Below are 19880 nucleotides of genomic sequence, written 5' to 3' on the forward strand. Positions count from 1 at the left end.
CAGACTCCGTTGATTGGTTTCTTCGGATAGACGCTTGGAATAGAGCTGGGGGCTTTACCGATACCCCCGCACTACACAAACAACCTGCCCCCGTCTCTTTGAACCAGGGGGGCCTTTGGGAGATTGTGTATCATGCAATTCCCATGCAATCTAGCATCTCGTGCAATTTAATTGATGGCAGGCCCCATTACCCTGAGTGTAGTAGGCACCGTGTAAGGCTGGGGGTATTAGGACGTTAAAGCCCTGACTTAACACAGGAGTCTCCAGTCATTCCGGTGAGCAGAGCTGGATTACTCAGAGGAGAGTAGAGCAGTGCAGAGTGCTGTTTTCCATCACTAACCATTAGTTAAAAAGTTGTTGTTGGTTACTGTTGTTATCATACTCTCAAGATGAAAAGGTATGACACATATTTGAATAATGGTTTCTTGGCGAAAGACACTCGTGGAATGTTTCTTTCCAAGGTTATTTTGATGAGAGGATCCATCCCCCGATGTCTCTGTGTGGTATTTGGATGTTTGTTGCAGGCGTTTGGTGGTAGAATTTTAACTCAGAACATTTCATGGAGCCTCCAGTTATTAGCATTTTTTTCCCTCTGGACGCCATGCAATTACAACATTCTGCTGCCTTGCTTAATGTCAATTTGGACTCCGAGGCCAACACCACGAATCTTTGACTCATAGTACCCGCTGTGCTTAGGTAACGGAAAACACTGCAACCTTGCTGAGAGCACTATAATCATCCCTATTCAATGCACGGGGATTTGTTAGGATCCCCTTTGATTCCGAAATATGCAAATGAGACAGCTTTTGCCAGCACTGCCCACAAAGAAAACTAACTACCCTACAACCCGGCACCCCCCGCATGGCTGAGCAAATCTACCGGTTCGCCTCTTCACAATGCAGCTTTTAAACGTTTTATTATTCAACTCTTGGGAGATTTTGTCTCCACACAAAACCTCCCAGGCACAGAAGAACTATCTACCTGTTGGTTTATTTCATACAGCCTACAATGCATGCAGGGTAATGTATTGGAGGCACCTCAGACAGATAACACTGAGAAAACATTTATAATAGTACTGGCTAGGTTCTGCAGTAGCAGCACCAAGGACAGGCGTTTATGCAGCAGATAACCATAGTTGATTTGTTTTGCACCCCGGGCAGACAGCGTTCAGTCATCATGCTGTCGTTTACGACGGCTATCACCATCCAAGGTCGGGCTAGGCCTCCCCTGGTGTCCCACAAAAGACTGACCAGCCCACCACAACAACTCAATAGGGATGAGCAATATACATTTTTTCAATGCCTCCCCAAAACATCAAGGTTTATGAATCAATTGTCAAAAAAAAAAAAAACTCTTAAAATGAAGTGAGGGTGCACCTGTCTTGAGCTGCTGCACTCTGTTCTGCCACAGGGTGGTGAGTATGACGAGCCGTTTCACCGGGAGATGGAGCGACGTAACCAGCCAGATTGAGAAGAGCATAAGCATCGTACTTTCTCCATATTCTGCTTGCATGAGGATCAAATGTGAGGCCTAATTAGTTGTGCTAATTTAACCTAACTGATGGGAGTTCAAAAGAAATCCACAAACTCTTTATACCTTGCGTTTATCAATGTTACATAGCCTAAGCACATCTTGAAAACAGAGCCATAGAGGTAGGGCTAATTTGGGGGAAAAAATAAAATCCCTCAAACATATTTTTCCAACCTTCCAATCTTATTCGTTCAGTCCTTCACCATCTCACGGTGATGGTGCATGCTGCCATTTTAGTGCTGTCGCTGTGATAGGCTCGTGCGTGCCTGGTGCTCAAGCCCATCCCACTGGATTGGCTGACGTCAGTTCAGATTCCCTAGCCTGAAATTAATCAAGTACGACCCCAGTTCAATGGCTGTTGGATAAAAATGAACAAAGTTGAACAAATAGAGATGGTATTAAAGTGGCACCTTCAAATTTTGATACGACCATGGTATCACTGCCTGAATATATCTGAATACCGTTGAACCCCACCACTCAACCACATGATCTCCCCTTGTTGCACCCCTTCACCCTCTGCCGCTATTGCGCCCAGCAGCCCAGAACGGATCGTTCCAGAGGAACGCTTTGATCTATCGATGAGCCTAACTGCTATAGCAGAGGAGGTCAAGGCGACATTGTCTCTAACGAGATCACAGATATGAATTCCATCACTCGCAGCCTCAGTGGGCACCAAGTGAGGAGACCACCCCCTCCCCAACCCCCTTACCCCCTGCTCGCTCCTGCATGGCTTCCCATCCTGAGACTGTGAGGAGATGAGGGGGGACGGACTTGAGGTTGTGACACACACTGCAGGGGTAATAAGGATGTACCGTGTCGAGATGCTCATGGCTCTTGGCTTGCATTAAAGATAAAAATGTTCTGTTCTTAAAGAGGGTGACTTCGTGAATGGGAAGCTTGTTACCTACTTTAAAAGTTCGATTTAATTTGATGGCTACAGAGAGAAAAAGAGTAAAATGGAAGTTGGGGAACCTTGACGACTTAGTATAATTTCAGTGTTTTGGAGAAACCGAAGGGAAAGGGCAACGTGTTATTGTTCAGCATCTCATTCTCGCTGTAAAATGAGTTGTTTTTCAATAGCCGCAGGTGGCTGATGAGCCCCTTGTTTATTTGGATGAGCAGAAAACCACACATCATTAACATGCTCAATAAAGCAATATGATCATTTCATGTAATAAAAAAGGCGAAAAAAATGGAATAAATCAATTGCCCTAATGTAAAACAAAGCATTATTACACTAAATGAGCAGAACATGTGAAACACTAAAACAAAACGAAACCGGGCTGGTGGCTCACAACGAGGACATCCCAGGCAGCGGTGCAATATTGGAATATGAAACGCAGTGAGAATCATTGCTTTAATATGAACTCATCAAAGTGGCAGTATCACGGTAAACATAGTAAAACATTGAAATGTATTATTCAACTGAAACTTGGGACGGCGAAATATCCCTATATTCAGTTCCCCCAGGGGGGTTGAAAGCAATGGTAAAAAATCTGCATATTTTACTACCTCACTCTGTCTTTACTGTTTTATCATTCACACAATTATCTTTTTCAACTATCTGCATTTTTCACACCAGCCTGTATGCTTTACTTCTTCATATTTCCGGTTGCAACAGCGACAAGCTTCATCAATCTGGGAACGAGCCCGCCTGCGGCCTCATACCGCTGGGACGTCCTCACGTTAGGTCTCCTCTCTCAGTGGCACCGCGGTGACAGCCATCATCCTCTTCCTCTTAGGGCGCTATTATAGTGACGCTCACGTTCTCCCGTTTCTGTTTTGTCACCTGGCTGTGTTTGGCATCTGCGTGCGTTGCGAGTGCTTATCTGTGTATGAAGATCAAGGCGGCCCTGGTATCAATCCCCACAGAGTGTTGGCAGCCTAGTCTAATCTGTTTAACTAAGATCTGCCGGGTGATTCTGTAGTTTGAGGCTGGCCCATGGCCATGTTCTGGCCGTGGCCTGCTCTCAGGCTCGGTTGCACTCCAGTTGGTTGCAAAAGGTTCAGTGGATTCGCTGACCTGTTTTGAATGGGGCCGAAATAAAAAGCTTTTATCCACTTTTTATGAGCAAAAAGCTGCTCTGTATAAAAAATGAACTAATATTAGTAGTCATTTTTGACGTATTACCTTGTAGTGGTCAAAGGCATCGTTAAACAAAAAAATAATTGGCCACAATGGGTTCAGAAAGGAAAAAAAAACGTTTCAAACCAAAAAAGCGTGGATGGCCTTCCTATTAGCAGGGCACTGCGGTAATAGGCCTGACACATTGAGGCACGGTGAAATATCAAAGACATTCCACATCCCAATGACCTGCGTCCAGCCCCGTCAGTTGCCGTATTCTTCCTCTCCCTGCTTTGATTTCGTTGGCTTCCATTCACCTCTCAACATTGGCCGGTAATGGAGGAATAGGAGGGATACAGAATCCTTATTTTATTGTTATAGTAACTCCCCACAGAGCTCAATCTATAGAAGACATAAATCTAGAGGTCGTAACAACCATATTGTACTTCCTTGTTATACGAAGACATTAAGATTGTAGCTGGGTTCGGCACTGCTGAAGAAGAGCTTGAAGGATTGAGGCTTGAATTGGCTTTCTGCTTGAGAAAATAGAGCCTCTGTTTTCTGCTGTTTTCGGAACTTTATCTAAATAAAGATAAACAAGCCATACTCAATCAAAATAATAGTCCAATTATATATGTTATAAATCCACTATTTCCCCAAATGACAATTCCCAGGTGCTTAAGCAACAATCAACTCAGTTATGAGTTACATTATACTGCAGAGTATCCCTCCTCTCCTCCTCTGGCCATAGTGGCTCATCATGCTATAATTAGCCTCCATCCCTTTTCTTCTTGTCGATACTACTGACGTTTTTTTGGACGCTAAGGGTTTCTGTGCTACTGCAGTGCGGGAGTTAGCTTGACGGACATACTGCTAATATGCAAACAGAAAGCCAATACGAGCCAAAACAGGACTTCAATGACATCTCCTGGCGCCCATCTGGTTGGCGCCATATGCCGTAGCGTTAGTGGCGGGCCAGGGAAGGACCTGGTGGACTGTATGAATTATGAAGCCCCTTTTTCCAAACAGTGTGTGTGTGTGTAGCATACTGTGTAAGTGCTTTCCCCTCAGCACCTGTGTGTTCCCAAGGACCTGACGGTGGACATGTTGGCATTCTCCCTGGAAGCCTAGAAACCAACTGGGCGATGACTGGCCGTTATCAGCCTCCTTCAACAGGAGAACCTCATCAAAAAGCAATTCAATTCCACGCACTTAACTCCCTGAAACGACAAGCCATTAGGGCTGCTGCATAATGAGCCTTCTTTCCTCTGGCGGTGGTGACTGCCATCACATATCAAGTGTTCAAATACTCTGAAAGTGTAAACAACTTGGAGATAGAGCGGTTGATTATTCAGTCTGGATATTATTCCGCAGGACCTACGTTTTAAATCTCTGTATAAGGGTTACATAATTAATATCATCCTTTCACATGCTGTGTCGGAGAAGGACACAATGGGCACAGTTAAACTGTGCAGAAGTAATGATGCATATCAGCTGCAAAAACAGCCCGCCCCAAAAAACTGTGTGAAACCCAGCCATCGCTATCGCTGTTCGTGTAATTCAGTGTGTCTGTATGTGGCACAAGTTAGGGTACAGGGTGTGGAAATAGGGCGCACATGACCAATTGATTGAGCTTGGGACTCACTAACTTGCCACTTGCCACTGGTTCCTTCCAGCACCAGTAGTGTGGAGCCGAGTCGCCTTGTACATAATGGATAGGAGAAAGTGGCAGCCCCGTTTCATAGGCTTTCATCATCAAAGTGTTTCCCATTGAGGCCTCCGTCTCCGAATGGGACTGTGGCGAAGGGACCCCCTCAATAGAGGGGATGAGAAACTCCAAATCCACTCCCACCTCTCTGGGCTGGAGCTGCTGCCGCCCTGGCAATGTTCAAATTAAATGTGTTTCTGAGTTTAGTGTAAGTGTCTGTGAATGTGTGTGTGTGTTCGTGTGTTTAGTGTGTGTGTGTGTGTGTGTGCGTGTGTGTGTGTGTGTGTGTGTGTGCATGTTGGAATCCAAAAAGATCGTCTTGAAGCCAAACCCTGGTTTCGTCTCTCTGAGAGGAAAGTACAAATGAGTCCGCTGTAGTGAACGTGTCTCTGGGTGAGATTGACCTGCGGTCGTCTCGCGGCCCGTCTCCTGGTAGGTAATGGCACTCGTGCTCCCTGGTGACCTCGTGAAGATGACTTGACCCTGGGATGGGCACCAGCTACTGTCCCCGAAGGTTAAGGGCCCCTCTGGTCCTTTTGAGCATTAATCATTCTGGGCCATTGGAGGAGGTGTCTGGAAGAAAGACATCAATATTTCAAGGATAATTAATTCACCATAAGATTGCTCTCCAAGGAGCGTGAGGAGAATTAAAGACTGAAGAATCCTTGTCAATCTTAAAACCACCATTGCCCTTATATAATATACCATACCACCACCACATGGTACACCCATATTCAGTTGGATTCTCACAGGCATTATGAGATATACAGTACAGTAGGGTTTCGATTGAGTATCGATCATGTACACTCACTCAACAGAGGTGTATTGAAAGCTGAATTTGCCTTGTTGTTGAGTTTTTCCACTTGGAATAGGACTGCTGATACCTGAGGGATATAAAACCAAACTTAATGAAGGGACACAACTTATCCTTCCTCAATTGACGAGTGTTGATTAGAAAACACGCACACACACACACACCCCCACACACACAAACACACACACTTACACACACACAAATCCACACACACACACACACACACACACACACACACACACACACACACACACACACACACACACACACACACACACACACACACACACACACACACACAAACACACACACACACACACACACACACACACACACACACACACACACACACACACACACACACACACACACACACACACACACCAACACACAGATATTGAATTGCTCCACTGCTTGATCTTTAAGTGCAGCAGCGCCTCTCCATTAGGCATGGGGCTCTGTGATCCTCCCAGTAGAGTCAGTGGGATCCCTGGTCGCAGCGGGACGCACACTCAGCAGCACGGCTGACCTACTAATCACTATGCTCTCCTGCTAAGTCCACGGCATTTCCTCTCTGATCTCCCAGATATGACAGGGCTGACAGCACCTGGACAGCTCGCCTATGATCTGGAAGTAGATATCCTCTGCTCTTGCAGTCTTTGCGAGAGCAAGGCTGACATGAAGCAAGTCAGGTCTGGAACATAGGCAGCAGCAGCAGTACAGAGATTGAACTGTTCTGCCCCTCAAATAATGCAGAATTACATTAAGGCTAAAGCGATGGCGTCTCTCCGTGTGATCTTTTTGTTGAGTCACGGCATGGGCCAAGAGGAGGGATGGGAGCAGAAGGCAAAGATGCAGGACAGGGTACAGGAAATCCAACAATAACAAGGGACACAGGCAATATTATGTTTGAAAAATGTGTTTTTGAAGTCTCCCTGAAGTTGTTGCAAAGGATTATCTAATTTGTAAAAACTGCACTGTCCGCTCGATTGGAGATAATTTTTGGTTTTGATTTATGCATGGTTCGATGACCCCATTACAACTAAATGTGAGAATAAATGAGAGATTCAGTCAGTTGCAAAAGTTGAAGATATATAAAGCATTTAACGCTTCTCTGGAAGCTGTCAAAGTTGTTTTCTATCTGCATTTCCTGCCGTATTGAATAGCCATTCTTTAAATTCATTAGTATTCATCTCACAATTGTATGCCACTTAAAACCGTTCTTTCCTTCTACCTGTGGTAAGCAGAATAAAAATAGCTGCTCACATTGCATAAGGAAACCTGGTTGCCATCTTGCCACTCAGCTAACACCGTTCCAATGAGCTGACGTGATGTCCCTTGTTTTTCTTGCAGGGGCATATCTGGCAAAGCATGCGGAACCATTATCTTGTCAGCGGAAGAGCTGGGAAACTGTAGAGTAAGTGTGTCAGCCGCCCGCGGTCTACCTGTCATCGTACGCCGTCACTCCCTCATATTATGTAACCAAAGTACGCCAGTGATCTCTGGACTAGCCAGCTGAAATTAGCCACTTAAAGCCCTTATCTTCCAGAATGTGTTCCCCTTTGTATGTGTGACGCCGTTGTGCCGATTACATCTCCTGAAAATATAATTGTGTCGTGTTGTTGGGAGCAGACACGCTAGGAGTTTTTAAACGGACACCCACGTTCACCCCAATCACTGGATCACACGCGCTCTCTGCTGCGGCGGGGTGGTTTCATCCATGAATCAGTGTTAATAGCCCCGTGCCCCAGCGCCTCCCATCGGCTTCTTCTGTGTGCTGCTAAATGAAGACAGTAAATAATCACGTTATGGTGCTTTCACCAGAGCACGGGGAAGGAAGGAAGACTTATTGGCCAGAACAATTCGTCTCCCTCCGGGGTTGTAAAGCAAGCCATTGAGCTGCAACGGCCGCATTAATGTTTTATGCCATCTAAAAGTCCCCCCCCCCCCCCCCCTCCCACCTCACATACACATGCACACACACGTCAAAGCTTGATTACATTTCTATATGAGTCAACATCTTTTCATAATCACTGCATTTTGGTTGCATGTCATTTTTTTCATACAGTTTTATGCTGAAGCGTGTCAAAAAATTGGATCACTGATGACTTAAATAGTTCTCCTTCTTGACCCTGAAATTGACGTGGCCCACAGCTAATGATGGCTCCACTATTAGCCTTTATTGATAATTAATGGCGGGTGTGCTGCAGTTGAGGTGTTTTTGCTTACAAACGTGTGTGTAATGAAGGGCTTGCTGGAGGTCACCTGGCCATGACACACAGAGTTGGCACCAATCACTAGAGAGCACAACTTCAATCTGGAACAGCAAATATTGTATCATGGCCAAAAGGGATTATTTCCTCTCTCCCCAACCTTTAAAATAAATAAACAAAACAACAAAAGCTGTCAGTAAAAGTAACATTTCAGTGACTTGTATGTTCGGAGATACTATCGTCCTCTTGGGGATATATTTCTGTAAGACATCTGTGGGACCTGCCTTTCCCCGAGGTAAACACAGGTATCGTGGTTTGGAAGCCGCTGAAGAGCAGGCCAGTGTGCGGCGCGGATTGCGTGTCACTTGGGGAAGCTGTTCAGAGGGGCAGTGGCAGTGGAGGGGGGGGGGGGGGGGGTCCTTCACCTTAGAGGAGGATTTGCTACGTATCATTAGACAGCAGGAGAAGCTCCAGCCCCAGCCCCCGTCCCAGGGTGGATCAAAGCCCCCCTCTTGGCAGTCGTTATCTCTGGCCCGTATACCGTGGGCCGTGTGCCCCAGGCTTCACTGGCGGGCTGGCCGGCTGGCGGGGCTGGCTCCTTGATACTCGTCGTCTACTCACAGGTCTGCTGCCGTTGCTTGCGGCGGATTCAAATGCAAGCAGAGCGTGCTGCAGTGTTCGCATGGCAGCGGGGGAAACACAGGGGACTTCATCCCCTGTCTGGTTATGCATTCAGTGCAGAGGCCGCCTGGCCGAGCATCTGGCAGACCGGCTGCCTGGAGAGAAGGGCAAATGCATATGGTCAGCAAAATCAGCCGTGGGTGTAAAAAGTCAATAGTAACAATTTCCCGGTTGATACAAATGCACTCAGGTGCTATGGACTCAAGTGCGGTAACAGAATCATTGTTAATCACCTTCATCCGCTGTATTGACATTGGTCTGTTGGCGTGGCTGGGGACCTTGCATTGCTCAGCATGAAGAAGATGACTGCTAATGTGGAAACAGCTGACTTTGGGCCAGTGTGCACGAGTTTGCCCCTACAATGGTGAAGAGGAAATGATCTCTGATCCTATTAGGAAGTCTATGCAATAGTTAATCAAATAATATGTTTATACATCGCCCCCTCTCGTCCCTCTTGTTTACATCTTTCCGAAAATTCACCATTAACACACAGAATGGATGAACTATTTATGTCGTTAACATGTGAAAGTCTCCTGTTCTTCCTGTTCATTTGCTCCATTTCCCCCAGTGCTGAGGCCGCCAAGAGCCCTCTAAGCAGCCCTTTCTGGGGGTTCAGAACCCCCACTGGAGGAGGTGAAATGAAACACCCATCATCCCAAGTGGGAGGATTAAGGTTCCTCCTTCTTCACCGTTCCTTGGAGATATAACTATATATATTGAGAGAGAGACATAGAGCGTGAGAGAGAGAGAGAGCGAGAGAGAGGGTTAAAGACAGATAGAGAGAGAGGGGAGAAGAGAGAGAGAGCGAGAGAGAGAAAGAGCGAAGTGAGGATGTGGTACATGTGACTAATGGAGGCCTTTTACACACCCTATTTCCGTGACAGCGTAATTGTGCAGTCTGTGTAATAACAAAGACGGACGGTGCTGGAAACTGATTCTACTGAGGTTTTTGTAGAGTTTAGATATGTAATTTGTGGTAATTTTCTGAATTCATAAAATAAACCGCACTAGAATCAGGGGGAGAATACAGACAAAATAACATGGTTATGGCAGTGTAACAAGGGAGTAGGCAGTACACGTTTCGCCACTGCTTAGAAGGAACAGTATTATTTGGTTGTTGAAACCACACATAACCGTATTATGCCTGGTGTTGGTGGGAAAACGAAAGCTGAGAAACCACATGCCCTGCCCCATTTAATCAGAGCTCACTGTTTTCAATCGACTCCCCACTTTGTTTTTCTTCTGATGACAATTCTTTTGATCGGATAAAACCATCAAATCACAGCCGCTCCGTATGAACTTGACACTTCAATCCACAAGTTGTGGATTCTCTCATACCACTCTCATACTTACATAAGAAAACAGAGTATGAGCAGAGTCTGCTGTTGATGTCTTCAGAGAAGTTAGATGGCGGGGGGGGTTGCATAGATGAAGGTTAGAAGAACGATCTGCAAAACAAGCCCGCTGGGGTCGCCGCAATCAATGTGGTGGTCCTACATATAAACTCCACTTGCCCACTCCAGATTCACTCTTAATTTAGATTCAGCATAAGGCTTGGTCCTCGGTACCAAATCGCAGTGGGACTCCCAAGAGAGGAGAGAGGATACACAGCTCTTTCTTCCACCCGTGTCGGCCGATCGAACGGCGTGCCCTCTGGCTAAACACTACTCCATCTCAGCTCACAATGCCAGGCAGACTCCCAGGGACCCCCCCCCCCCCACCCACCCACCCCTTACATGTTCTTGTGTGCTCTGTGTATTCAGATGGAGTGTAGTTCTTCACAAAGTAGTGTTAGAATAGGAGGGGGAGGAGGAGGAGGAGGAGGAGGAGGAGGAGGAGGAGGAGGAGGAGGAGGAGGTGGAGGAGGAGGAGGAGGAGTAGGTGGAGGAGGAGGAGGAGGAGGAGGAGGAGGAGGAGGAGGAGGAGGAGGAGGAGGAGGAGGTGGAGGAGGAGGAGGAGGAGGAGGAGGTGGAGGAGTGAGCCATATTGAATTCCCTGCTGAGTTTCCCTCCGGTGCAGATGTTTATCTGCACTCTAATGGTGTGCAATGAATCAACAATGCTTTCCCCTCTCCCTCTCTCCCTGTCTCTGTGCTCTCCGACACATGCCAACACCTTGACCACAGGGAGAGAGTGTGAGAGAGAGAGAGAGAGAGAGAGAGAGAGAGAGAGAGAGAGAGAGAGAGAGAGAGAGAGAGAGAGAGAGAGAGAGAGAGAGAGAGAGAGAGAGAGAGAGAGAGAGCAATAAAGTCTCTGCCTTCATTGTCCTTGTAATGGCAGTGCACTGCGAAATGCAGACCCAATGAGTGTAATTATGGTAATGCCACCCTTTATAATGTATAATTAGCTCCTCACACACCCTCCACATCCTCTTTCCTCTCATACGAGGTTTCACAATCTAATTCAGAGCCTTTTCTGCACGTTATTATATCGACCCATGATTATGCAGCATACTTTACATTAGATATCTCTTGTCTGAGCAACTGTATAATAGATACAAATATTAAAATATTTTCCTGTTTGCTGATTTCTTTGGGATATCAGCATGAAAAAGAGGAGTGCCAGTGTAGATCAATGATAGTTGTTTTAGATAATCCTTTAGTTTATATTTCTATGTATATATTTGCATAAAGAGAGTATGTCATAGAAAACCAATGAAAGAAAACACTTTAAAATAAATGTCCTCTAATTGAAAAGGCATCCTTTTAGACCCTAATTCAGATTTTTTCCCATTCTCCCCTTTTCTCTAATTTTCTGTCGCTGTCTCTCTCTCTGTGTCTCTCTACCTCTCTCTCTGTGTCTCTCTACCTCTCTCTGTGTCTCTCTACCTCTCTCTCTCTGTCTCTCTACCTCTCTCTCTGTGTATCTCTACTTCTCTCTCTGTGTCTCTCTACCTCTCTCTCTCTGTCTCTCTACCTCTCTCTCTGTGTATCTCTACCTCTCTCTCTGTGTCTCTCCACCTCTCTCTCCGTGTCTCTCTACCTCTCTCTCTGTGTCTCTCTACCTCTCTCTGTGTCTCTCTACCTCTCTCTCTCTGTCTCTCTACCTCTCTCTCTGTGTCTCTCTACCTCTCTCTCTGTGTCTCTCTACCTCTCTCTCTGTGTCTCTCTACCTCTCTCTCTGTGTCTCTCTACCTCTCTCTCTGTGTCTCTCTACCTCTCTCTCTGTGTCTCTCTACCTCTCTCTCTGTGTCTCTCTACCTCTCTCTCTGTGTCTCTCTACCTCTCTCTCTCTGTGTCTCTCTACCTCTCTCTCTGTGTCTCTCTACCTCTCTCTCTGTGTCTCTCTACCTCTCTCTCTCTGTCTCTCTACCTCTCTCTCTGTCTCTCTACCTCTCTCTCTGTGTCTCTCTACCTGTCCCTCTCCACTCAAGGACTGTGCAACAATGAAATTCTGTGCCAACAAGCTTGACAAGAAGGACTTCTTCGGCAAGTCAGACCCCTTCATGGTCTTCTACAGGAGTAATGAAGACGGGACGTGAGTTTCTCCTCCTCAAAGAATGAATGTTCTGCTGAAAAGCCAACGTGAGATTTAGCGTTGTTGCAGACCCTATTGAGAACACTGGGGAAGAATCAGTGGTTGGTTTGTGTTGAGGAAACTGTTGTGCTTTCACGTCATCAGGTTTACGATCTGCCACAAGACGGAGGTGGTGAAGAACACCCTGAACCCACTGTGGCAGCCCTTCTCCATCCCCGTTAGAGCCCTCTGCAACGGAGACTATGACCGGTAGGACACCAGTAGAGGCTCTCACACACACACTCAAAGGCACTCACACACACACACACACACTCAAAGGCACTCACACACGCAGGCACTCACACACACAAGCACTCAGGCACTCTCTCACACACACACACACACACACACACACACACACACACACACACACACACACACACACACACACACACACACACACACACACACACACACACACACACACACACACACACACACACACAATTGCACACACAATTGCAAACAGGTACAGTACTGTTCCCCCATGACCCATGAGAGTTTTGATCTGTGGTGTAATCAGACTGAGATGGGATGGGCTCAGCAAACTTAGACATCATCGATTTTCCTCCCGTTATTTTATCTGCCGCTCCAATAGAGAGTTATTACGGGCCTATTTTGGAGAAGCTGCCAGGCGTGCCGGGCTGCTCATTGATTTGTCCACAACTAGCAATAGCTTTTCAGCGGGGGAATCTGCTATCTTATCTGGATCTCAGCGGAGCAAGAGGCCAAGTGGGAATGCTGACAAGCTGCAAAGCTCCGGGCAGCACTATAAACCCAGCTGAGAGAGTGGACCGACAGGGAGGGAGGAAGACCAGTAATATATCGCCCATACGTTGTTATTGGAGAATAACATCGGAGGTCCGCCCTATGTAGTGCACGTTCAAGTGTTGGAAGTGCACACTTGGACAGGTCAACTTGTGCGAGTTGGATATGTGTGGGCAGGGGCTGTACTGGGAAAGGAGTTCAGCCCAGGACTGACCCACTGGGATGGGACCGGCCGGAGGCGAGGTTTATATATGAACGTCAGATACATTCTTGTCCTGGGCTGCCTCACTGCTGCGCATTTCTTTTGCACTGGTTCTAGATTATTAACACGCATTAACTAACGTAGTCGTGATTCGCTAGTGAGCCAAGACCCGGAACACTTACCCAGCCCAATCTCATGTTCACCCGCATGACTGTTACAAAGAGAGGGCTTGTTAGGAGACGGAACGGGGCCGCGGATGAATAAGAGAATCTTTGACGACCCACCAGCCCACCGATGCGGCGGCCCGCCGGGATTTGTCCCTTTGTGCCACCACTGTGTGTGGGTGTTCTTACAAAACCCACTTCAGTCATGTGTGTATGAAAGCCGAGAGAGCTTGCAGTGCAGAACTATTCAAACAACCCCCCCCCCCCCCCCCCCCCCCCCCCCACACACACACACCCACACCCCAGCGGGGGTGCGGCTCTTGATGTCAGCACAGGTTGTCCGTACTGATAGCGTCTGGGCTCACCTGCCTGCTGAACCTAACTGGGTCAGACAGATGGACCGGTAGCCTGAACACCTGCTCATTCTTCCTCCCGGACGCGTGACAGCTAAATGTGTGTGAATACAAGTGTCCCACCCAGTTTCAGTCTGGCATCTTTTATTTATCTGGAGCAAGGTTTTTGTCTGCGCTACATTCCCTCTCCAGGCTTTCAGGACCATATGATTCAATGTATTTTTGATATATTTATTAAAGAATGAAGTGACAAAGGTTACTGAGCATCGCAAGGTCTGTAATTTATCCTGACATTTCGGTGTCGAGGGAAACGTTTTAATTGGGACCTATGGGGGGTTTGCGGTATTCGACTCCAGGTCTCACAAGGAATGCTTTAATACTGTTGGGCTGCAGACCTGAATGGCGGGCACAGCTCGGAGGCCCGTGATGAAATGCATTGATGAATGCATTTGTCAAATAAAGGCAAAACATTTATTTTGATGTTTTGCCGATTTGCAGATGGACTGCCGGAGGTTATTCAATTTGCTTTTCCATCTTTGTTTTGACTGGCTCCTTCTATTCTGAGCCTGCTAGTGTCTCTCTGGTTGGATTTTGTTCTTAGCTTGATTGATTCTTGGGAATGGAATGAGTCAGGGGGTTGATCCTTCACTTTCACAACATCCCTCACTTTCACAAAACCCTGGCTTTTAGAATTGTTCCTTCGATTTCTGTGTACATTTCTATCGAGTGAAGAAACCCATAAAACTATTGGTCCTACAGTCATGCTTAGTACGCATATAGAGTACGCTGGATTTGAATGTTTTAATCATTTCAATTTCGTGAAATGCATATGCTCCTTGCCCCATTATGCACATTTGGTTTGCAAATGGGATTAACAGATAAAGTATGAAAAAACCCAAAATCAATGAATAAAAAAAGTCCCCATAATTGAAAAAAGCTATTATATATCCAAAGGAATTGTTAACAAGGAAAGATTGGTAAATCCATAGTGTTCTACAGTACAATAAATATGATGACTTAATTAGTGTGTGCATAATGAGAAATTTTCCCTTGCTATACGGTAGATTCTCTAACTAGAAAAAAAACAAAACGGAATGTATTCTAAATTGAATAATCAAACTTTGCATAACAGACTGGTTTGAAAATGCTTATTATTTTATTTCAGGTTTGGTGCTCTAGTGCCTTACAATACAATGTCTGAGCACCGACGAACAAACAGCATATCCAAAACACTTGACAAAGTCAAGAAACACAAGCGCGAATTAACGGAAAACACCAACGTAAAAGCCACATCACAAAAGCAAACGCCACAACATCACAGAAGTCGACAATGAAACGCACGAGTCTTATTGACAGCGGACTATTGTTGCCCACACCTGTGGGTGAGGAAAGTTATTTTTTGTGGAGTCAACCTGTATTCTGAATCAGCATCATGCGGTTTGTGTGGCAAGAACATCACATTCCTGTACGATGCCGATCAGCCTGGAACAAGTGAAGGTTGATTTTCTATATTCTTTTTCTAATGGTTTAGGCTAGGGGCAAATAATAATAGTCCACTGGAAAGGATGGTTGGCCGGTCTACTGTTGCCTCTCACTCCGTTATTGTGTGGCTTTTGCATTTGTGTTGTGTAATTTGCATTTGCGTTTCCCTTTTATGTGCTTGTGTTTTTCAAATTTGAAAAGCGTTTTGGTTATGCAGTTTGTTCGACACAGCTCAGCCACTGTATTTTAATTAGACTGCAGTGCAACGACAATTTCCTAACATAATATCTCTGATTCACTTCATCTACATATTCAATTTCATGCCAAGTCAAGACTGCCGATAACGAAAGGCACTTGCTTTTAGTTTCATTTACTCTAGCCTCAAGTTTACTTTGATACTTACCACACGGTGTACAATATAGTTCTCTACGTTTCCTCAACATTGAATGCTTATTATTATATGTAGCTGTGCATATTTAGCATTGTATAACTTTGAGTGCTGAAAGATTGAAATCAGCTCGAGGTGGCTCTGAGCTCCCCCTCAGAAGTAAAAGAAGATCCTTCCCTCCCTCCTTTGGTGAGGGATCATCTATCCATCACTTTTTGGGGGAATCTAAAATTAGATGCCTTTTTTGCCCTGCAGGGGTTGGTGTCTATCTCTCAGTCAGCATAACACGCTCTGTTCTGCAGCTTAATGCAAAAGAGAGCATAGTCTTCTATTCGGGAATAGAAGAGAGACATATTTTGCTACTTATTACTTATTACATTGCTACTTACACTGGGGTTATCATGACAATCCTCAAGTTAACATGAGTACCCGGTGGCTATAATCCAATCAGTTTATGGGACTCTCAATGGGCTCTACCTTATTGGTTTAAGTAGATCCTTTAAATGTGAGCTGTACATGTTATTTTTTATCTACATTGTGATATATTTGCAAACTCACTTGTAATTGCTTCTGTAACAGCTGAAGTTTAAGTGGAAGTCATTTTTGTTCTTTCTTTCTTTCTTTCCCCAAAAACACCTGTGACAAATACTCGTACATGTATTTGTACATAGAGAAACTGAAGAGGTGTTGAAGCGTAATTGCGCTGATTTAATGAAGTGCTGAAATGTTGACGAATGTTAATGGCTTGTTTTCTCTGTCAGGACTAACCCACTCAGCCAGAGAGCAACAGCACCTCTGCAGATTTGAATTGGACCACTGTCATTTTTACAAAGGCTTTTCTAGGAAGTTTTGTAGTGGTGAAGGCCATTCTCCCTCTGTGTGATGTCTTCATTCACTTCTGTGATCAAATCATAAGCCACACATACAAACATATTCATGCTTCTGCTTTCTTTGTGGTTTGGCAGGACGATCAAGGTGGAGGTGTACGACTGGGACAGAGATGGGAGGTAATTGTTTGTTGCACACACACACACACAAACACACACACACACACACACACACACACACACACACACACGCACACGCACACGCACACGCACACGCACACGCACACACACACACTGACCAGACCTATGTTATATATTTACAACAATAATCAAATTCAGACAAATTCATTGTTTTATTCGAGGTAACAGTGGGTCACATTTGGTGAGGTCACAAGGAAATTGCCTCATATACCCTTTACCTGTTGACTTCAGGGGAAACAGAAGCACAACAATGTGCTACTTCGGCAGGTGACTCATTCCAGCCCCCAGGATAAAGCATTGTTTCCCACACGTAGACTTTCTTCTTATTTATCTTTTTCAAGTATCTGTCAAGCGAGGCCATCCGCGATCAATTGTAATTCCCATACATTGCAAACAAATTTTACTCAAAATGGGTCTAATCGTATTTTATTGAAGAGCTGTGGGCTACACAGCTCTTCAACCAGATACTACTCACCATGGGTCGTGTGTGAACAGCCCTCCCTCCGCGTTCTCACTCTGAATCAGGACGTGAACTGGAGGAAGGACTGCTGTTGGCTTTTCCCCGCAGAGTAGAGACGGATGGCCGAATTCATTGACAGAATCAATCCAGAGTTCACAAATCAGTATGAGGGAAGCCAAAAATACAAACAACTCTTATCAAACACACTGCCTTGATCGCAACGTGAACCTGTCATGTCCTTTTGTAGGCACTTTCTTTGGGGGAAAAAGCCTGCAATAGTTTCCACCAATGTACCGATATAAAAAGGCAGTTTAAGTTTTATAAGTTTTTAAGTATTATATACAGTCTATGTTGAGTCAGTTTAAACGGTATTACATGCAGTCTATGTTAAGTCAGTTTAAACTGTATTCTATACAGTCTATGTTGAGTCAGTTTAAACTGTATTACCTACAGTCTATGTTAAGTCAGTTTAAACTGTATTATATACAGTCTATATTGAGTCAGTTTAAACTGTATTATATACAGTCTATATTGAGTCAGTTTAAACTGTATTGCATACAGTCTGTGTTAAGTCCTTTTTAACTGTATTATATACAGTCTGTGTTACACCCACACTGGAACTGCATTGGTCACGCAGTTCTTTAGCTTCTTTTTACTTTTGTATAACTGGCAATGGTACTGAAAACAACAACTCCCATGATCCCACGTTACTTCACCACGTCCTCAAACTATATGTTTTGTTTTAATTGAGAGACCCCGAGCTGCAGAAACGTTATATTATATCCTTAACTACTGACGCATTCACATTTTAACACTTGATTTAACAAGCTATCATAAACACACACACACACACACACACACACACACACACACACACACACACACACACACACACACACACACACACACACACACACACACACACACACACACATACACACACACACACACACACACACACACACACTCAAGCACACACACACACACACACACACACACACACACACACACACACACACACACACACACACACACACACACACACACACACACACACACACACACACACACACACACACAGCGCCGTTTACAGTCTTGAGCATTTACTTACAGCACGACAGAGGATCATTCAATATACATGATGTCAAAATGTACTGCATCATCCTTTTAACGCTCCCATTAGAGGAGAGCCATTCTCATCATCATTAAGATCAATCTGTTCCCAAACAACAACTCATTCCCCACATCGTCACCACAGCATGGACTGTCTGGCGTTCCTCTGTGACCATCCTTCTCCACTGTAGAGGAGCGCTGCAGCTGATAACCGGCCCGCCTGCTGTGTTTGCCTTTCAGCCACGACTTCATCGGTGAATTCACCACCAGCTACAAGGAGCTGTGTCGAGGGCAGAACCAGCACAATGTCTACGAGGTGAGTGGAGAGGGCGAGAGCGAGGAGTAGAGGGAGAGAAGGTTGTTGTTTTTCCGAGAAGCCTTGATTCTCTGCAAGAGGCTGAGGTGGAGGGGGCTGATGTCCAAAGGGCAGTGGTCCCCCTTGTCGTGTTTGACCTGTTTTGGAGGCTTGATCCTGAGGGGCTCAAGATTGTTTTCTCTTTTGTAAAATTGAAGGCAGCCATCGCTGCTTCTTCAATTATTTCAGACCACTCTCCTTTTCAATCTCACTTGCCTTGACATTTTCTTTTCTATTTTTGTGTATTTTCTTTTACACATGTCACATGTAATTCGAACAATGATCCCGCAAACATTTCAATAGCCTTGCAAAGGTTGACCACTTAAAGATGCTGCAGAAAATCTGTTGGAGCAAAAAAAAGGATTGGTTGAAAAGATGCCTCCTTCCTGTGCCTCTATAGACACTATAGATGCATAGTATCATATTAGGAAGTGATAATCCCTTTACATCCGTTTTTTTATTTATTTGTAGATTCCTTCCATATTGCAAACATACAAAGGCAATGCCAGAGAAGTAGTGTTTTCTCCTCATTTGAGCCGCACTCCTTGCTGTGCTGTTCCGGGAGAGATTGGATATTAACATTGAGGCCCTTTGGGGCCTGCTTTGGTCCCTGCTCATTAAAACACTTGCCACATCACATTACATCCCAAATTAGTCAAAGAGGTGCTAACAGTAGGGCCAACGGTTATAAGCTCGGATGAGGGAGAAATGTGGAGGTCGGGGGAGGGGGGGGGAGTGAAGAGCCTTGAAGAATGGAAGGGTGAGAGTGAGAAAGATGCAGAGAGTCAGAGAGCGAGGGAGATAGTGAGTAGTGGCATACAGAATTAGCCTTTTATTCTGCTGACCTGGCAGATACCGGTGCATACATTAACCTTCCCCAATGGACACATGACACTGACAAACGAACGGTTTTCCCTCAATGTCTCTATCTCTCTCTCTCTCTCTCTCTCTCTCTCTCTCTCTCTCTCTCTCTCTCTCTCTCTCTCTCTCCCTCTCTCTCTCTCTCTCTCTCTCTCTCTCTTTCTTTCTCCCTCTCTTTCT

The 19880-nt window shown here is 45.3% G+C and overlaps 1 protein-coding gene across 2 annotated transcripts in view; it reads left to right on the forward strand.

Annotated features, from left to right (window-relative positions):
* Positions 1 to 19880, forward strand: part of cpne5a (copine Va) — a 64850-nt gene that overhangs the window by 22795 nt on the left and 22175 nt on the right. For both annotated transcript variants that reach the window (XM_030364207.1, XM_030364218.1), the window contains 5 exons: positions 7471 to 7534; positions 12384 to 12487; positions 12632 to 12736; positions 16849 to 16890; positions 18725 to 18800. In XM_030364207.1, coding sequence (XP_030220067.1) covers positions 7471 to 7534; positions 12384 to 12487; positions 12632 to 12736; positions 16849 to 16890; positions 18725 to 18800 — 391 coding nt within the window. The remainder of the gene's footprint in view (positions 1 to 7470; positions 7535 to 12383; positions 12488 to 12631; positions 12737 to 16848; positions 16891 to 18724; positions 18801 to 19880) is intronic.

Source organism: Gadus morhua, chromosome 1 (assembly GCF_902167405.1).
Source record: "Gadus morhua chromosome 1, gadMor3.0, whole genome shotgun sequence".
Lineage (NCBI taxonomy): Eukaryota > Metazoa > Chordata > Actinopteri > Gadiformes > Gadidae > Gadus > Gadus morhua.